General features: G+C 30.7%; 1 protein-coding gene across 24 annotated transcripts in view; it reads left to right on the top strand.

The window, feature by feature from the left end:
• The window catches only part of LOC148611404 (dynamin-1-like), a 49,343-nt gene that overhangs the window by 20,813 nt on the left and 12,430 nt on the right, over positions 1–16,100 (top strand). For 11 of the 24 annotated variants that reach the window (XM_088591935.1, XM_088591941.1, XM_088591925.1 and 8 more), the window contains exons 10-17: positions 980–1,118; positions 1,403–1,560; positions 2,031–2,079; positions 4,430–4,456; positions 7,001–7,114; positions 9,723–9,841; positions 11,633–11,765; positions 15,772–15,918. In XM_088591935.1, the coding sequence (XP_088448061.1) occupies positions 980–1,118; positions 1,403–1,560; positions 2,031–2,079; positions 4,430–4,456; positions 7,001–7,114; positions 9,723–9,841; positions 11,633–11,765; positions 15,772–15,918 (886 nt within the window). Of the gene's footprint in view, positions 1–979; positions 1,119–1,402; positions 1,561–2,030; positions 2,080–4,429; positions 4,457–7,000; positions 7,115–8,724; positions 8,832–9,722; positions 9,842–10,228; positions 10,339–11,632; positions 11,766–15,771; positions 15,919–16,100 lie in introns of all 24 variants that reach the window. The other 13 variants (XM_088591928.1, XM_088591933.1, XM_088591937.1 and 10 more) reach the window with 5 other exon arrangements.

The raw sequence follows: 16,100 nt of genomic DNA, 5'->3' as shown, positions 1-16,100 counted from the left end.
GGACCAACTTTATATTTGACATTAATTTCCAGATCTTTCTCAGTCGCATTTTTTGTAGGTGAAACTTTTAAAAGTTGCAATTTCAGCAAAAAATTGTAAAATGCATAATTAAGAAATTCCTGTTTTAGACTTTGCCTATTTTAGTAATTTTTATAATTATGAGCACTGTAAATGATCATACATTTTATATTTAAACATGTATGTTTTCATTGAAATTATTATTTTAATGATTCATTTAGCTATTTGAACAGAATAAAGTAATGAAATAATGCAAAAATTGTGTTTTTTCTGTAAATTTTGCCAATACAAATGGAAAAACCATAATATTGTTGCTATGGTAACATAACATATTTTTAAAAATCATTATAGTGCTCAAAGTATTTACTATTCCAAGGGGAATATTTAGTAGGAAAATGAGAAATTTCTGAGAGATGCCATTTCTCATTAATTTGTGGATTCTTTGGTGGTTACATAGAATCACTCTTAAGTTTGAAGCTTCAGTTGACACTGCCAGGAACCTGAACGGATTCTATTGATGTATTTTTGTTATATAATATGTATTTCCTTTATTTCAGTATAATATATCGGCTGAATCACATTTGCAATGGATTAATATCATATTTCAATACATATACTTTTTTTAACAAAAATAATCAAAAAATAGTAAATAAATCAAAATGTACCATACTATCTTGCTAATAAGAAGTATTGTATTAGACCAGTAAGTAAGATTAATAGAAAATTCAGAGTTGCTGCTGATAAAAATCGTTTCAGGTCTTGATAATGAGTCTTCAAATTTAAAAAAAAATGTATATAATGTAGAGGTACATAAAGGGTTGGATTGATTGAACTTTTGTTGGATAAGAGGTTCTGAGGATCAACTACCTTCTAAAATGGTATCCAATTTGTCATCAATTTGGGATGAAAGATGTTGTTAAAATTATGTATTGATAAAGAATTTTCACTTGCTATTTTTCAGAACGGGTTTGTTTACTCCAGATATGGCTTTTGAAGCAGTAGTTAAGAAACAGATAGAAAAACTGAAGACTCCATCATTAAAATGTGTAGATATGGTCATTTCTGAGCTCACCAATGTAGTCCATAAATGTTCTGATAAAGTAAGTGGACAAGTTTTTAGAAAACTGAATATCCAATTATTGAAATGTGTAGATACGGACTTTTCTGCATACCTGCTAATCCTCTCACATTTCCCCACAGTCATAAGACCATTTGATTATGGAATCCTATTGTTTTTAATACATATGCTTTCCAATTTTATTCTTTTTTTTTTTAAATGGTAACCAAAAAGAGACCTCATTGTGAGCCCTTTTTTTCCCAAATTTCTGTGTAATTTATTTGCCATAGAACAAGTGATTTATATCTTCTTTTAACTTCATTCCAGATGAACAGATATCCACGTTTACGTGAGGAAGTTGAACGAATTGTAAATACCAGAATACGTGAACAAGAACAACGAGTCAAGGATCAACTTTTATTACTGGTTGATATTCAACTATCATACATGAACACAAATCATGAAGACTTTATTGGGTTTGCAAAGTAAGGAAACTCAAATAATTTTAAGGAAAAAAATATAATATAAATGCAAGAAACATTCTGCAGATGATTTCACAAAAAGTTCAAGTTCAAATTAGATTTCAGTGTAGTCTGCTTTTGCTATGGCATCATATTTACATATATGATTGGTTTAGCTCATAGATCTACATATACCACTAAACTTAAGAAGTATTTAAGTCTTTAAAATTTCTAAAAACCAGTAATAGAAAACATTTCCCTCATAGTAATAAATGTGGACATTACATCCTCTGAATTCTGTCCTGAAATTGTTTTTTTTTAAGCTTATTTTATACTGTAAGTAACCATTTAGCTAGTTTGTTGTGTAATATGAAAACAACAAAAAAGCTAGCAATATAGTAGAATAAATGTGGAAGGTTTTTGATGGTTCAGAAACAAACTGAACTGGCAATAATCTTATGATCAAAATTTTAACTTGAGTTACTACATTGTAGAGCACAAGACAAATCAGAGGCTACAACAAAAAGGAAAGTTGGAAATCAAGTAAGTTTATAGTGTGGGGGAATAATAATACAGGGTGAAAGATTAGAAGTTACAACATATGTCATCATGGTGTATCTTCATATGCATTAATAGAATGTGCTCATTTTACATGTCTGAGCATTTTTGAGATTTATTGTAAATGTTTTTTTTAAAATCCTAGTATGCTAATACATGTAGTCAAGATATAACATTGGATTGCATTTTGTGTTGTGAAACTCAAGATAATTAATTGGATTTAAATTATAAAAGCATGAGTAGTGAAAAATATATGTATGCATTCATTCATTGAATTCTGAGGTATGACTGAAAAATAAAATCCTGTAATATGGTGTGATATGGTCAAGGCTCTAGATCTCAAATTATCTGTGTGAAATTTCACCAAAGGAAAGTTGCATCTTTCAATAATGAGGAATGATATCTGTTGTGGAAGAGTTTATTTTCATGCCAAACTTTACCATGGATGACAGAACATTTTTAACCCAAACTTGATATTTTCCATTTTTGGACAGTATTTATAATGCTGTCTGCATTAATCACTTAAGAGGATGATATAGACAAAACTTATATGAATGCAATGGTCATAGGAATGTTTGATGTCAGCTGGATACACTAACTCAGTTGCAAGTATCTATAAGAATCACACATCTAACAATCTATGATGAAATATTTAAAAAAACAAAAAACAAAAAAAAACTTATGATTTAATTTGATAAAATGTAATACCCAAATAATTAAGTACCAGTCCACATAAAATTCAGACGTTGTCTAAAGTAGAGGTGGTTCGTGTTGTAGAAAAACGCACCAAACAAGCAATTCTTTCTCAGTCTACATATACTATACTTTCACATAGTGTTAATCATTTCTGCATTCAGATCTGCACTTTTTAGAAAATTATATATTCAGGAATGATTTTTTCCGGAAATTGAAATCCGAATTTTACTGTTACGATTTCTTTTTTTACTGTTTATTTATCTCTGATTTGACGAATTTCCATTTTGTTTGACGACCTTGTAAAATCATCCCTGTATAATCATCTCACACGAATCAACCAAATGAAGCCAATTCAAGAATGATAACTCTTTCAAAGTGTCAATTTCATGTACAATCTACATAATCTTTATCTTGAAAGTGCAACAACCACATGACAAGCTAAGACTGGTTCTGTGGTCTGTAACTGAATGACAAGCTAAGACTGGTTATGTGCTCTGTAACAGAGTGACAAGCTAAGACTGGTTCTGTGGTCTGTAACTGAATGACAAGCTAAGACTGGTTATGTGCTCTGTAACTGAACGACAAGCTAAGACTGGTTCTGTGGTCTGTAACTGAACGACAAGCTAAGACTGGTTCTGTGGTCTGTAACAGAGTGACAAGCTAAGACTGGTTCTGTGGTCTGTAACTGAACGACAAGCTAAGACTGGTTCTGTGGTCTGTAACAGAGTGACAAGCTAAGACTGGTTCTGTGGTCTGTAACAGAGTGACAAGCTAAGACTGGTTCTGTGGTCTGTAACTGAACGACAAGCTAAGACTGGTTCTGTGGTCTGTAACTGTTTCTGAACTAGGAATAAAACTGAATTGGGTTTTTTACATGCATGAATTATCTTCTGTCTGATGCTACTTAAAAATTCCATACAAACATGATTTAGGTGAATAGTTAAGGACCAAAGAACACGAACAGGTATAGACAGCTGTGTTTTATAATATTACGCAAAAGCAGTGCTCATCTGTCCGCTTGTCCCCAGTTTCCATCTGCAATTCCTCTAAAATAGCTGAATGGAAGTTGATGTAACTTTTACAAGTTCATCATCTTATGATGCCATTTTGAACTCCTATACTTTGATATTCCATCTGAATGACTCTTATGGTTTCTTTTATGATTTCTGTTGAGGGGAGTGGGGATATTATCAGGTGAGTTTTGGTCACAGTCTTTCAGGTTTATTGTCACTGTCTCTTGAGTTGTCAAAATTAAATTTGTTGAAGTAACTTTTATATAATTATCATTATAGTTTTCTTTCAGAAGGTCAAGCTACATGGATGGTCTTTCAGATTTACATGTAAATTTAACTCAACAAAAATAAAACTTTTTTTTCTTTCCACTGAAATAACATCTTGTTCATTAAAAAAAGAATGTAAAATTCCATGTTCATGGTTGTCCACTAAAACCCCTCAATACCTGTCACAATGTCGCCTCCAAATTAACAAGATTCTACACTAACATAACTATAATTGCTAGTATGGACATTTTTCTGGTGTAGACCTTGAAATGAATTAACATGACAAACATTTTAATTCTCCATTTGTCTTCTTGAAATTTTATAACAAATTTGATTTCATCTTTCAATGATAATAATAGGGTTATAAAGAAACTGTAAAAGACCAAGTAAGTTAAGTTTATATTGGTCTATAGCTATGTAGTAATATACACTGGTTGTTAATGTGGCAATATCCCTAATTTAAGAAATAAATCACAGATACTCCATTTTATCATTGTTTTACCATGAGCTGGCCATTTATATCCCATTATTTTATCCTGAGCGGTAACCAAGGGTTCAATATCAACATAAATGTCCAGCCTATGGTAAAATAATGATTAAGTGAAGTTTCCTTAATTTATTTTGATTCTAATAGGACTTACTTCTTCATATTTTTTAAAAGACGCAGCCTGTTTGTTGCAATAAATGGCAACCATTTTGGACCAAAATTCTGTTGTGATGTCAGTAAAATTGTGTTAAACTTATTTATGATGTTGGAAATAAAGCTATCATGCATCTATAATGCTGGTCATATTTGTTTATCAAAGTTTTACCATGGCTGTGGTATAAAAACCTATGAAGCACATATTATATTATTATAGAATATTATAGTTTATAGTTTCTTGTGTCTGTTATTTTGCCATCTTTATCAACTTAGTGAATCAAAACTAGCAGATAATATTCATTTGATTTTTGGTCTTTTAAGAAATGAAAGAAAGAAAGAAGTACTGTTTCAAGGTGAACAGGATTTCTACTGTTATAGCTTCCAAAAACATTCAGTATATTCAGTTCAAATTTAAAAAAAAAAAAATCACCTTTGATCATCACAAATTTAAAACTTAATGATATTGCCCAGTTCTCAACTGATGTATTTTACAGGCTTAAGGTACTAATTTGCATAATAAATGAAATCTTTGCCTCTTGTGAATTGTAGACCTGTGCCTGAGTGTCCTTCGTTTGATCAGACATTTATAGTAGAGAAGTCCCATCTGAAATTGAAAATTAATCATTTTTACTGCTTTTGAGTTAAGGGCTTACAAAATTGTATTTTTTTTAAATTCACAAAGACTCAATTATTACTTGATGTAGTAAAAGTATCTCTTGCCAATTCTTTGTGCCTTACAAGAGTTATCCCAAATTGTTTTGTGATTTCCTATCTACGCTAAGTGAAATTGTAATCATAATTTTATTTAAATCTACAGTGTAATTGACAACCTTTATTTTGGTAGTCTCCTTTTCAATTTAGCTTGTATTCTGAAAAACAACGTGTGTATTAAAATTAAAAAAAAAATATGCATATTTGAACATACACATTTGGTACTATGCTTCTAATCTTTCAGTATCATGCAGCAGTACTAATACTTAGAGCTGTCATTTGCTCTGCTTCACATTTTATATTACTTACTATTATTCACAATCATCTTTTGTTAAAAAAATATACATAATCAAGGAAGTTACAAGGATGCTGAAATATATTTATAAAGTTCATATAATTTTTAGGAGTATGTGGTATATTTATTTAAGAGAAAAAAATGCATGTTTTGATGTTTTTTTCTCAACAATATTTGATTTTCTTCAGGAATGTCTAGTTTAAGTAATGATAAAAAATGTATAGAGATACCAAGGCACCAAAACACAGCAAAAAAAAAATAAAACATGATAATAATAAAAAGAAACTAAATACAACTAACATTCCTGTTGCTATAGTAGCAAGTCTGCATTTTAAGCTTTTTTTTTCAATACGGCATTGGACTTGGGTAAGTTCAGTGGATTTTGCTTGTAGTTTATGAAAATGCAATTTGAAATGTTTTAAAAAGGTTTTATTCACAGATTTAAAAATGGAACAGATATGTTATTTCTTAAATGCAATGAAGCAAAATGTAGAAATTTTATAAGGTCACCATATTCCCAAGTTTCCCATGCATTGCTTAAACTTGACATACCTGTAAAGATATTTTTCATTTTTGCTAATTGCTTGAATAATTATGGAACAATGTATACATGTATTAAATTTAAAAATTTGTGTGTGCATTAGCATTTATATAACTAAAATTAACTTAAGCAAATTCAAAAGATCTTTCATCTATGTGAATGATAAAAATTAAATTACTTTTATTGTAAATTTGTCAAAAATTAAAAGTGAACTATGATTTTGGTTTGAAGTAGGTGACATATTGGTAACTTCTTAACCATGTATAAAATTTTTGGTCATATCGAAAAATTACATTAAGTCAATGACAGAGTGTCACATGTAAGTTTACAGTCAGTGTGTTTTAATTTTTTCCCCAGACCTTTTATTTCGTGTAGAATGTTACACAACTATATCATTAGACTTGTGCCTATTGTTTATTTAATCACGATGTTACCATAAGGGCTTCACCTTTTGATAATACCATAATGTGATAATACGCACATATAATGAATTGAAGGGTGAATAAATTGCCATTAATCTGCAATTAGTCATATTTCTGACATAAGAGATAATGGTAGTGCAATGTGTATAGAAAAAAAAAATTAGAAAGTGTATATCATATAGACAATCCATAGAATCTGGTATTGCTTTGGTTTAGCTTACTGGCTGTATTGTATCTGCTTGATCACTTTGTCATTATTTAGAAGATAAAGTCTTTGAAATTTTATTATTCAAGAATGTATTTTTTCTGTACTTTTAGGTGATAAGGAAAGGCTGGTTAACTCTACACAACATTAGTTTTATGAAAGGAGGGTCAAAAGATTTCTGGTTCGTTCTGACCACTGAATCCCTGTCTTGGTTCAAGGATGAAGAGGTATATTCATTATTTGGTTAAGGAACAATTTACTGTGAGGTACATGCATTTGAGTCAATGATAACAGTATGGCAGTTTTAAATATAAACTTGAATGAACCCACTGTTCTAATTCTGCTGAAGAATTCTTTCACACATGGGTTCAAACTTCTATGTTACATTTGAATACTAATTATAAATTAACAGGGTCTTTTTGTAAACACATAAAAAAGTTCTTAAGCCTAAATCTATTTACATATATATTGAAAATATCATAACTTTTCAATGCAAATATTTTATGCAGATTTAAGCTAAAATGACTGTTTTCACATTTATTGTTATTGAATACAATATGTATTTTTTATATATGTTTTAATGACAATGCATCTGTATTTTATGAACACATTTTAGCAATTCTAAATATTGCTTCTCTTTTATTAAAAGGAAAATTATTTAATGAGCTATTCAGTAATTGATGTACATGTATTACTTTGACATTGACCTATGACCTATAATAACTGCCATTGACAGAATGTTGAATGTATTTACATACCAGTATAGATACTCATCTAATTATATTTCTTGATCAACAAACTACACGTTATGAATATAATATACTCAATTAATTTGATAAGCATTTACTCCCAATCATTTAATGATATTGATCTAAACACATTTATGTGCACTCTATCGATAACCAAAACAACACGAATGTATTGTACTGATATTGAATTGTAACCTTATTATGAGTAAGCCTTTTCATCATATCAGAATATGTTTTCCCTTTCTTATTTTACACTTCTGACGGCATGAGTTTTATTTTTCTCCACTTTACACAGTGGAGATGGAGTTTGATGGGAGTCACATAAAAATTCTGACAGTTTACTAAGATTGCAATTATAAACACATAACATAATTTAAAAATATCAAATTGAAATAATTTACCTTATTACACATGTATCTTGGGTGGAGATTTGGTGGAGTCATATTTGAGCCACCATTTCCCTCCATCATATACAGTGGAGAAATTAAAAATTCATGGTGATTAAAGTGTATCTGCGTCTTGTTTACTTGTAGTCTTGTTCTTATTGAGTGTAATCATATACTGCTACATTCTTGTAGTCTCTGCATCTTTGTTTTCATACCATCTTGTTATAAAACAGAAACAATTTATCCATTGAAACTGCTAGTACTAGTATTGATTGTCTTTCTTAAGTTGCATCCATGTCTTTTAGTATTGTAATTTTCTCCATTTCCATGCTTATAACATGTTTTTAATCCTCAATATTTTATTAAGCATCCTCAGTATTTGTTGCATTTCAAACATTGTTACTTTTCCTAAAGCTGCATGTGTTCATGTTATCCAACCACCAAAGGCTGATTTTGATATAAGCATGTATTAATTTCAAAGGTTACTATACTTAGTAAGGAAATGTTATGTACAAAAGAACAGTAGTAATGTACAAATTACAAATACATGTACATGTACACATTTTTTTATGAGTTTAAGTTCATTCATAAAGTACATGACAAGCTTGTCTTACTTTGTTAATATAATGAAATGTGGACAAGTAAAGCTGCATGCAATGAATAGTTTAAAAATGTATTGGCATTGTAAAACTCTTCTTTCAGGAAAGTGACAAGAAATACATGCTCTCTCTGGAGAATGTTAAAGTCCGAGATGTTGAAAAAATGTTATCAAAGCGTCCAACTTTTGCCCTTTTCTCCTCTGAACATAGGTATAAGTCAATGTTGTCACCACAATACAAACCTATCTAATGGTTTGTCTTCTAGTCTTTCTATAACCACAACTTATACTCTTATCTTAGCTTTCATTTAGATTAGAATGATTTGTTGTTACATTGTCATTAAATAAAATGACAATTATGCATGCTTTAGTGATAGATGGCATTTGTTGTTTTTCTGACTTAATAGCTATGTTAGAATTTAAGTTCTAAGTTTAGTGCACTTACCTATATTCAAATTTAATGAACAAAAAATTGAAAAGTGTGGATGCTATGATGCTTTGAAATATAAAATATATAAAATAATTTATAAAATTATTAAGAACATGTCCCCATACTAGAATCAGGCCGTGGGTGATACACATGATACTATTGTGGAACATTTTTTTCTCTGAAATGCATTCAGTTCATCTGGAAAACACTTTTGTACTGCTGAGACAGTATGGTGGAGACATAAATTTGATGATTATAGTGTGAAAAACATGGTTGAAAAAATTTTGCATTGTATTTCAACTGCTTTTCAAATAGTTCAGTCATTCCTCACTATCCTGATACAGCGCAAAAAGTGGGAATAGGGATTGTTTCTCAGTGCGTTGAATGTGTTTCAGCAACAATAAATTCTACAACAAATAACTCGTGTATCACAGGATTTGCCTTATTCTTTAGGGATTGTTCCTCAGTGCGTTGGACGTGTTTCAGCAACAAGAAGTTCTACAACAAATAACTGGTGTATCACAGGATTTGCCTGATTCTTACATGCACATAGTTTAGAACTTATCCATACAGAGACTTATTAGTAACTTGCATGATTACCATTTAGCATGAAGTCATACCCTTTGTAAATGTGTTTTGTTGTCTTTAGTTTTGCTTGTCACCATTTTCTAGGAAAGGGAAAAGAAGTTCATGATACCATTAGATAATAATAATCTACGATTACGTGATACTGGCGAGTCTGGATTTCTGAGCAAAAGGAAGGGTTTTGCTATCATCAGCGCTGATAACAGGTTAGGTCATGACCTCTATACCCAAAGGCACCCAAGGGTCTATGGACTCATGCTGCGTTCTTTGTCTGCATTAGTCACATTGCTTTATTAACACAGGGCTTGGATTGACACTGAAAACCTAACATTCAAGTCCATCAGATGTAGTTACTTTCAAATTTAGCTTTGTAGTCCATTAATCTGTTATGATGAGAATGTGAGTATTCAGTGTTTTTTTCTGCCCTTTCACATCATCAGTCAACAATCTTGACCCCCTGACAATATGACCTTGACATTGATAACACCATATTTTCCCCATGGCACTGACAGACCTGGACTTTAGGCACAGATACCTTCATATCACCCAAAATCATTGCACAATGTATATGACTGTAGATGTTCAATTTCTAGGAAAAAGAGAAGAAATTTATGATACCACTTGATGGTTTAAAGATAAGGGATATGGAGGGAGGTCTATTCTCACATAAACACATGTTTGCATTATTTAATCCTGAATCAAGGTAAGCATGGTATCAGGGTCGTTACTCTTGGTGGTGGATGCATTATCAAGGGTTATAACTCTTGGTGATGGATGTATTATCAAAGGTTATAAATCTTGGTGGTTGATATACTTATCATGTTTCATCACAAAGCTTAATTTTATAGGGCTTAGATTTGTTACAATTGTAAATATTCCTTTATCTGGAATTTATGTAACTTCTGTTTATTATGTAACATTTTTTAAATACTAGACTAAAACTGTGATGGAAATATTCATTTTTACAAACTAATACCTCTTCAGTATAGGATAACTTGCAGTGTAAGCTATTTCATGCATGGACACAACCCTTACCAATGTAATTTCTATTTTACACCATGTCTTCCTCCCTTTTCCAATTTTCATATTTTTTGTCTTCAAATTGTACATGGAATTTTTGTTTTATTTTTATGTGTATTTTTTTCCAAAGGTACATTGTATAATGGTATACTGCTGCCAATTTATTAGTCTTTCCATCAGTCAAAATTTTCTGATGTTGTAAAAAAATAGATCAATACAGTGTTTGTTACTGCATCATGAAATGATTGTTGGTTTTTATAAAGACCTGGCACTATCATTGTCTGTATTGTTTTCAAAATAAACGACTTGCATTTGTGAGATAACTTGAGTATTAGTGGATAGATTTTGATGAGGTTTTACAATAAGGTTGCATACCACAAATTAATATTGGGTAATTATTTTTAAGGGGTGGGGATATGGCCTTAATTGTTCAGGAATAATGTGCCAGATAGGATCTGTTGAATGTCCAAAACACAAATTTATGTAACTGTATAATTTGTGTAAACCAGTCATTATATGGATCTCTGTAAAGTTGGACCAAATGTTTTCATACCTGAAAGGTCATAATGGGATGGCATTGAGGTTCTTAACTCTTCAGGATTTAGGAGTTAAAAAGAACCAGAATGATCAGGGTTTGACCATTGTGGTTAAATCCAGCTGCACCCTGCTAAATATTTTATTTTTAATATTGTTTTCTGATAATCCATTTTCAAGTTATTGGAATTTAACACTGAAAAAGAGGTGATAGAAACATCAAGAAAAATACTTTCACACCTCCTGAACATTTAACAGCTGAGATGAATTAAGCATTAAAAGATTTATCATAATAAAGTATCAGCAGGTTCCATTCCTTTGAATAGTATGGACAGAAACTCAATGTATTAATGAAACATTTTATCATTAATTTATTAAAATGTTATTATATTCTTTTGAAATTATTCTTAATTTTGATTTTTTTATATTAAATGTCTTTACAGAAATGTATACAAGGACTACAAACAGTTAGAATTATCAGGAGAGTCTCAGGACGATATAGATAGTTGGAAAGCTTCATTTCTCAGGGCTGGTGTGTACCCAGACAGATCACAGGATGAGGGACGTGAATCTGGTGTAAGTAATGCATTGTGGGTAGTGTATGCACTGCATTATGAGAATATTTTAACATTAAAATTTGCACACTGTTCTTGAAATGGCTTTTTGCATTTTTTATGCATTTTGCTATTGTTTGATGTAGGAACTTCTTTGTGGTATGAAAATTATAGAAGAATTTAACTGTTACCATGAAAATTGTTAAATCTTGATTTTACAGACAAATTGACACTTTTTAGAACATTTCTTTGAAAAAAAAAAATCCAAAACCAAATCATTACCAGAATCAATTAAAATTTGATAAAAAATTGTTCAGACAGGTTAACATTACTATTTATTTACCATGAAGAGTTCATATGAAAGATATGCACAGAAACCAACAATTTGATTTGATTTTGCTGTTAAATATCTAGAATAGCTGTGGCCCAAATTTGTATAAAATGATTGTTTCCTCATTATTCTCTCTGTTATATTTTACTGTTGTTTGTTAGCTTAGACTAGAATCATTCATAAAATATCACCTTTAGGCCAACTCGAAGTGATATCTTGGTTCTCAGGCCTTCCTTTGAGACTGCATCATTACCCATTTGATCACTATATCAATGAATTAGTAAAATTAAAAAAAAAAAAAATGCCTCCCTTATAATTTTTTTGACTGAGCAATTTATAAAGCACACTCATCATCTTATAGGGGCACTGAAAAGGTTAAAAGGAAAGCATAAGCCTCCCTACAATTTTTTTTTTTTTTTTTTTTTTTTTTTTTGTAAAAAATTGGTTTGAAAACCAAGAAATTAACTTTGAATGGCCTTAGTGTATTGTCATCTCATAACAAACTAGATGAATCATTGATTATGTAACTTTAAAAATCAGCATCTTAAATTTTGTTTTTATTTTATGATTGAACAGCTATTTTCGGTCGTTCATGCATGTATGAACGGATCTCGGAGCTCCCAAACTCAGTGAACAGCTGAAGGCCATTCATGTAATGTTTTGGAGTGGAGAGATCCGTTCATACATGCATGGCCTTTTGCCTTTCACTGAGTTTGGGAGCTCCGAGATCCGTTTATCGTTTATACATGCATGAAAGACCGAAAATAGCTGTTCAATCCGTATAATTCTATCCGACAGTCAAAGTTACCCTCTGAGAGCCTCAGTCAGTAATATTTATACACTGTGTTTATATTTATGCTTCAATACACACACATTCCCTTGCACACGTATTTACACATAATCATCTACACGACAGTGAAGGCGGCAGGGACAAAGTGATAGTTGGCATTGAAAAATATGAGATGTAAACAATTCAACAGGAATATAATTATTAAGGAAATACAACAAGAAAGAACAACAAGGTTTTTCAAGGGTTCAGTCAGACTCAGTTAGAATTTTCTTCCCCCGAGCTGAAAATTACTCTCTGTAAACAAACTTGACCTGTACAATAAATGTGCATGTAATAAACTATTCTTACGGCTATATTATGCCATTCAGATCATTGCCACCCTCTTTTGAACTACACGGCTGCCAAACTGGTTTCAAGTTGACTGGCATTCATGCATGTATGAACTTTTTGGCAATGACGTTCTCGACCAATCAAAAACGGCTATAAGCATGAAGAATCTTATGATCAGAATTATATCTGTATAATAAGCAATATAGCTTTCATTTGTTGAATTCTGAATTTATGTAGTTGACCATAATCCTTATATGTACATCTTTCTTTGTTGTAGTCTGGAAAGGTATGTGATCTTAGTCATTCAGTGATTTATAAAGCTTCTCTAAAGGACAACAGTTTTATGTCTATTTACTGCTTCATTGATAGAGGGACCTTTAGCTCAAACCATGCTTCTATTTAACGGGGATGAATAGATATAATTTCATTAGAAATATTAGTTTGGTGTCTTTTTTATAAGATTCTTCTTGTATTCATCACTTAAAGGTAATTATAGGATGATTAATTAGTAGGTGTGAATACTTGAAATATGATGGCGAGAAACTAATTAACTAAATATAGAAAGTGCATTGAAACTGTTCCATGCTAGAGTTAAAAAGTCCATAGTAGGAGGAATCACATCAGTTATTTCATTTATGAAAATATCAGAATTAATAACATTGGGAACAATTGATGAATCACAACTGTCTATGGAAGGAATGACTGTTATATTTTTTTCGGTCTATGAGGAAATAATCACAATCAAGGTGCACACTAAATTACATGTGTAGCAAGTTATTTTCAAATGTGTTCCATGTTTATTGAATTAATTTTAAATAGACTGAAAAAATATAACTGTCATTCCTTAAAATTTAATTTTAGTATCAAAATTAATTGGCAAAAAAGTTGGATGACATCCCAGTCACAAAACATATTTTGTGACTTCCCAGGACCATAATTTGGTATATGTGATGATTTACAAAATATTTTATTAATCAAAAAACATGTTTCATTTGGAATTAAATTACATAATAATGTCAGTATATAGGAAAAATCTTATTTAACTATAACATACCTGAAACTGAAATAAATAAACATTTAGGAAATGATGTTTTGTAATGATTGATCAAAATATCATTTAAATGTACTGTTTTATCAACAGTGGTTTTCAAAAGTAAAGAGCAGAAGTATAGTGTAGATGTAATCATACAAAATCGATCTTTAAACAATATTCTGATTATTAGTCTATTCATAATGGTTTTGTGTCCAACTTTCAAAAATAAAATCATTTGGGTCAATTAGAACTTTATAGCATTTACAATAATTTATCATCTGAAGAACCATTTTTAAGGAACACTTGTTACTGTGGCTATCATACACATTATACATTTCTCATTATATAAATCATAACATTGTTGACTTTTTCATTGCCAGACCTTAATTGAAAAAGTTGCTGAGGTTGTGGTGCATCTACTAGATTTGTTTGTTTGCTAATTTTTTGTATTGGAAGGCAATGAAAAAGTCAATTCGCATGACACAATTAATAGATGTACCATTCCGTAACTCACTGTTATACTCAGTCGTTATGTGTCTGATTAAACTCACACCCCCTAACCTACTATTAAAGAATGTTATATAACTGGTTAAGGGCTTCCCTACTGTCCAATCAAATCACTGCACCATTACTCTGGACATTTAAATTGAAAAAAACAAGTGACTAACTTCTGACATGACATCAAAAGGATGTGATATTATAAAATTGAGTGATGGGTTTGATTTTAACCAGACTTACTGAGTTATGATTATTTTTAGGTTAAGATTTACATTTTATTTAATCTAATATCTGTGAACAACTTTCCTCTGTTTTTATGCATGAAGCATGGTTAAGTCTATCCAAATTTATATTCTTCATGAGGTTCAAATTAAACTCCATTAGTTAAAGGCCAAGAAAATTAGGGTAACTCATGCTAATGAATAAAGTATTGAAAAAGAGTACCAGATTTTTAATTGTAAATAGAATGGGCTATAATTCCAAGCAACTTTACTTCAAAATAAAGCTTCTCGGTCAATATTGCTTTTTCGTGATAATTAATTTGAACCCCTGAAGTTTTGTTCAGAGCTATGTCCTCAATAAGGTGTCTTTTCATCAGGTTTATTTTTAACAAGTTGCTGCCAGATTTGATATTTGATAGACTAGAAGCTTTTATTTTATTCATTATTCACTTGACGAGGTGGAACGTTTTATTCATTATTCACTTGATGAGGTGGAACTACAGTATTTTTGCTTCTGAGTGATAAACATAGCATTTGGTTTTTAACAGGAGTGCATTTGAATCTTCAACTTAAAGTGAATAGTTCTTTTGAAATAGCTGATCTTAAGTTATGCTATCACTGTGTTTAATTTAATGTGTTCCATATCAACAATTACTAAGTACTAAGTATAGTTAATAAGAAGATTACTATACACTATACATGTGGGTAGTATTATGCATACATGTGTAGTAAGTTTTGTGTCTGATGTGTATGAATGGAATGAAAATTGAAACAAAATATTTCAAATTTCAAAAGATGTAAATGAATATTATTACTTTCTTTCAGGGGAAGGATGATATTGGCTCAATGGACCCTCAGTTAGAGAGACAAGTAGAGACCATAAGGAACCTGGTGGACTCTTACATGAAGATTGTCAGCAAAACACAGAGAGATTTAGTCCCAAAGACTATCATGTTCCTTGTTGTCAATAATGTATGTTTGTACACAGAGAGATTTAGTCCCAAAGACTATCATGTTTCTTGTCAATAATGTATGTTTGTACACAGAAAGATTTAGTCCACAAGACTATCATGTTCCTTGTCAATAATGTATGTTTTTACACAGAGAGATTTAGTCCCGAAGACTATCATTTTACTTGTTGTTTAAATAGGGTC

Source organism: Perna viridis, chromosome 7 (assembly GCF_037379345.1).
Source record: "Perna viridis isolate PV_CMFRI_1.1 ecotype Kerala chromosome 7, ASM3737934v1, whole genome shotgun sequence".
Taxonomy (NCBI): domain Eukaryota; kingdom Metazoa; phylum Mollusca; class Bivalvia; order Mytilida; family Mytilidae; genus Perna; species Perna viridis.
The sequence above is the reverse complement of the archived record's forward strand: the minus strand, read 5'-3'. Positions and strand labels throughout refer to the sequence as shown.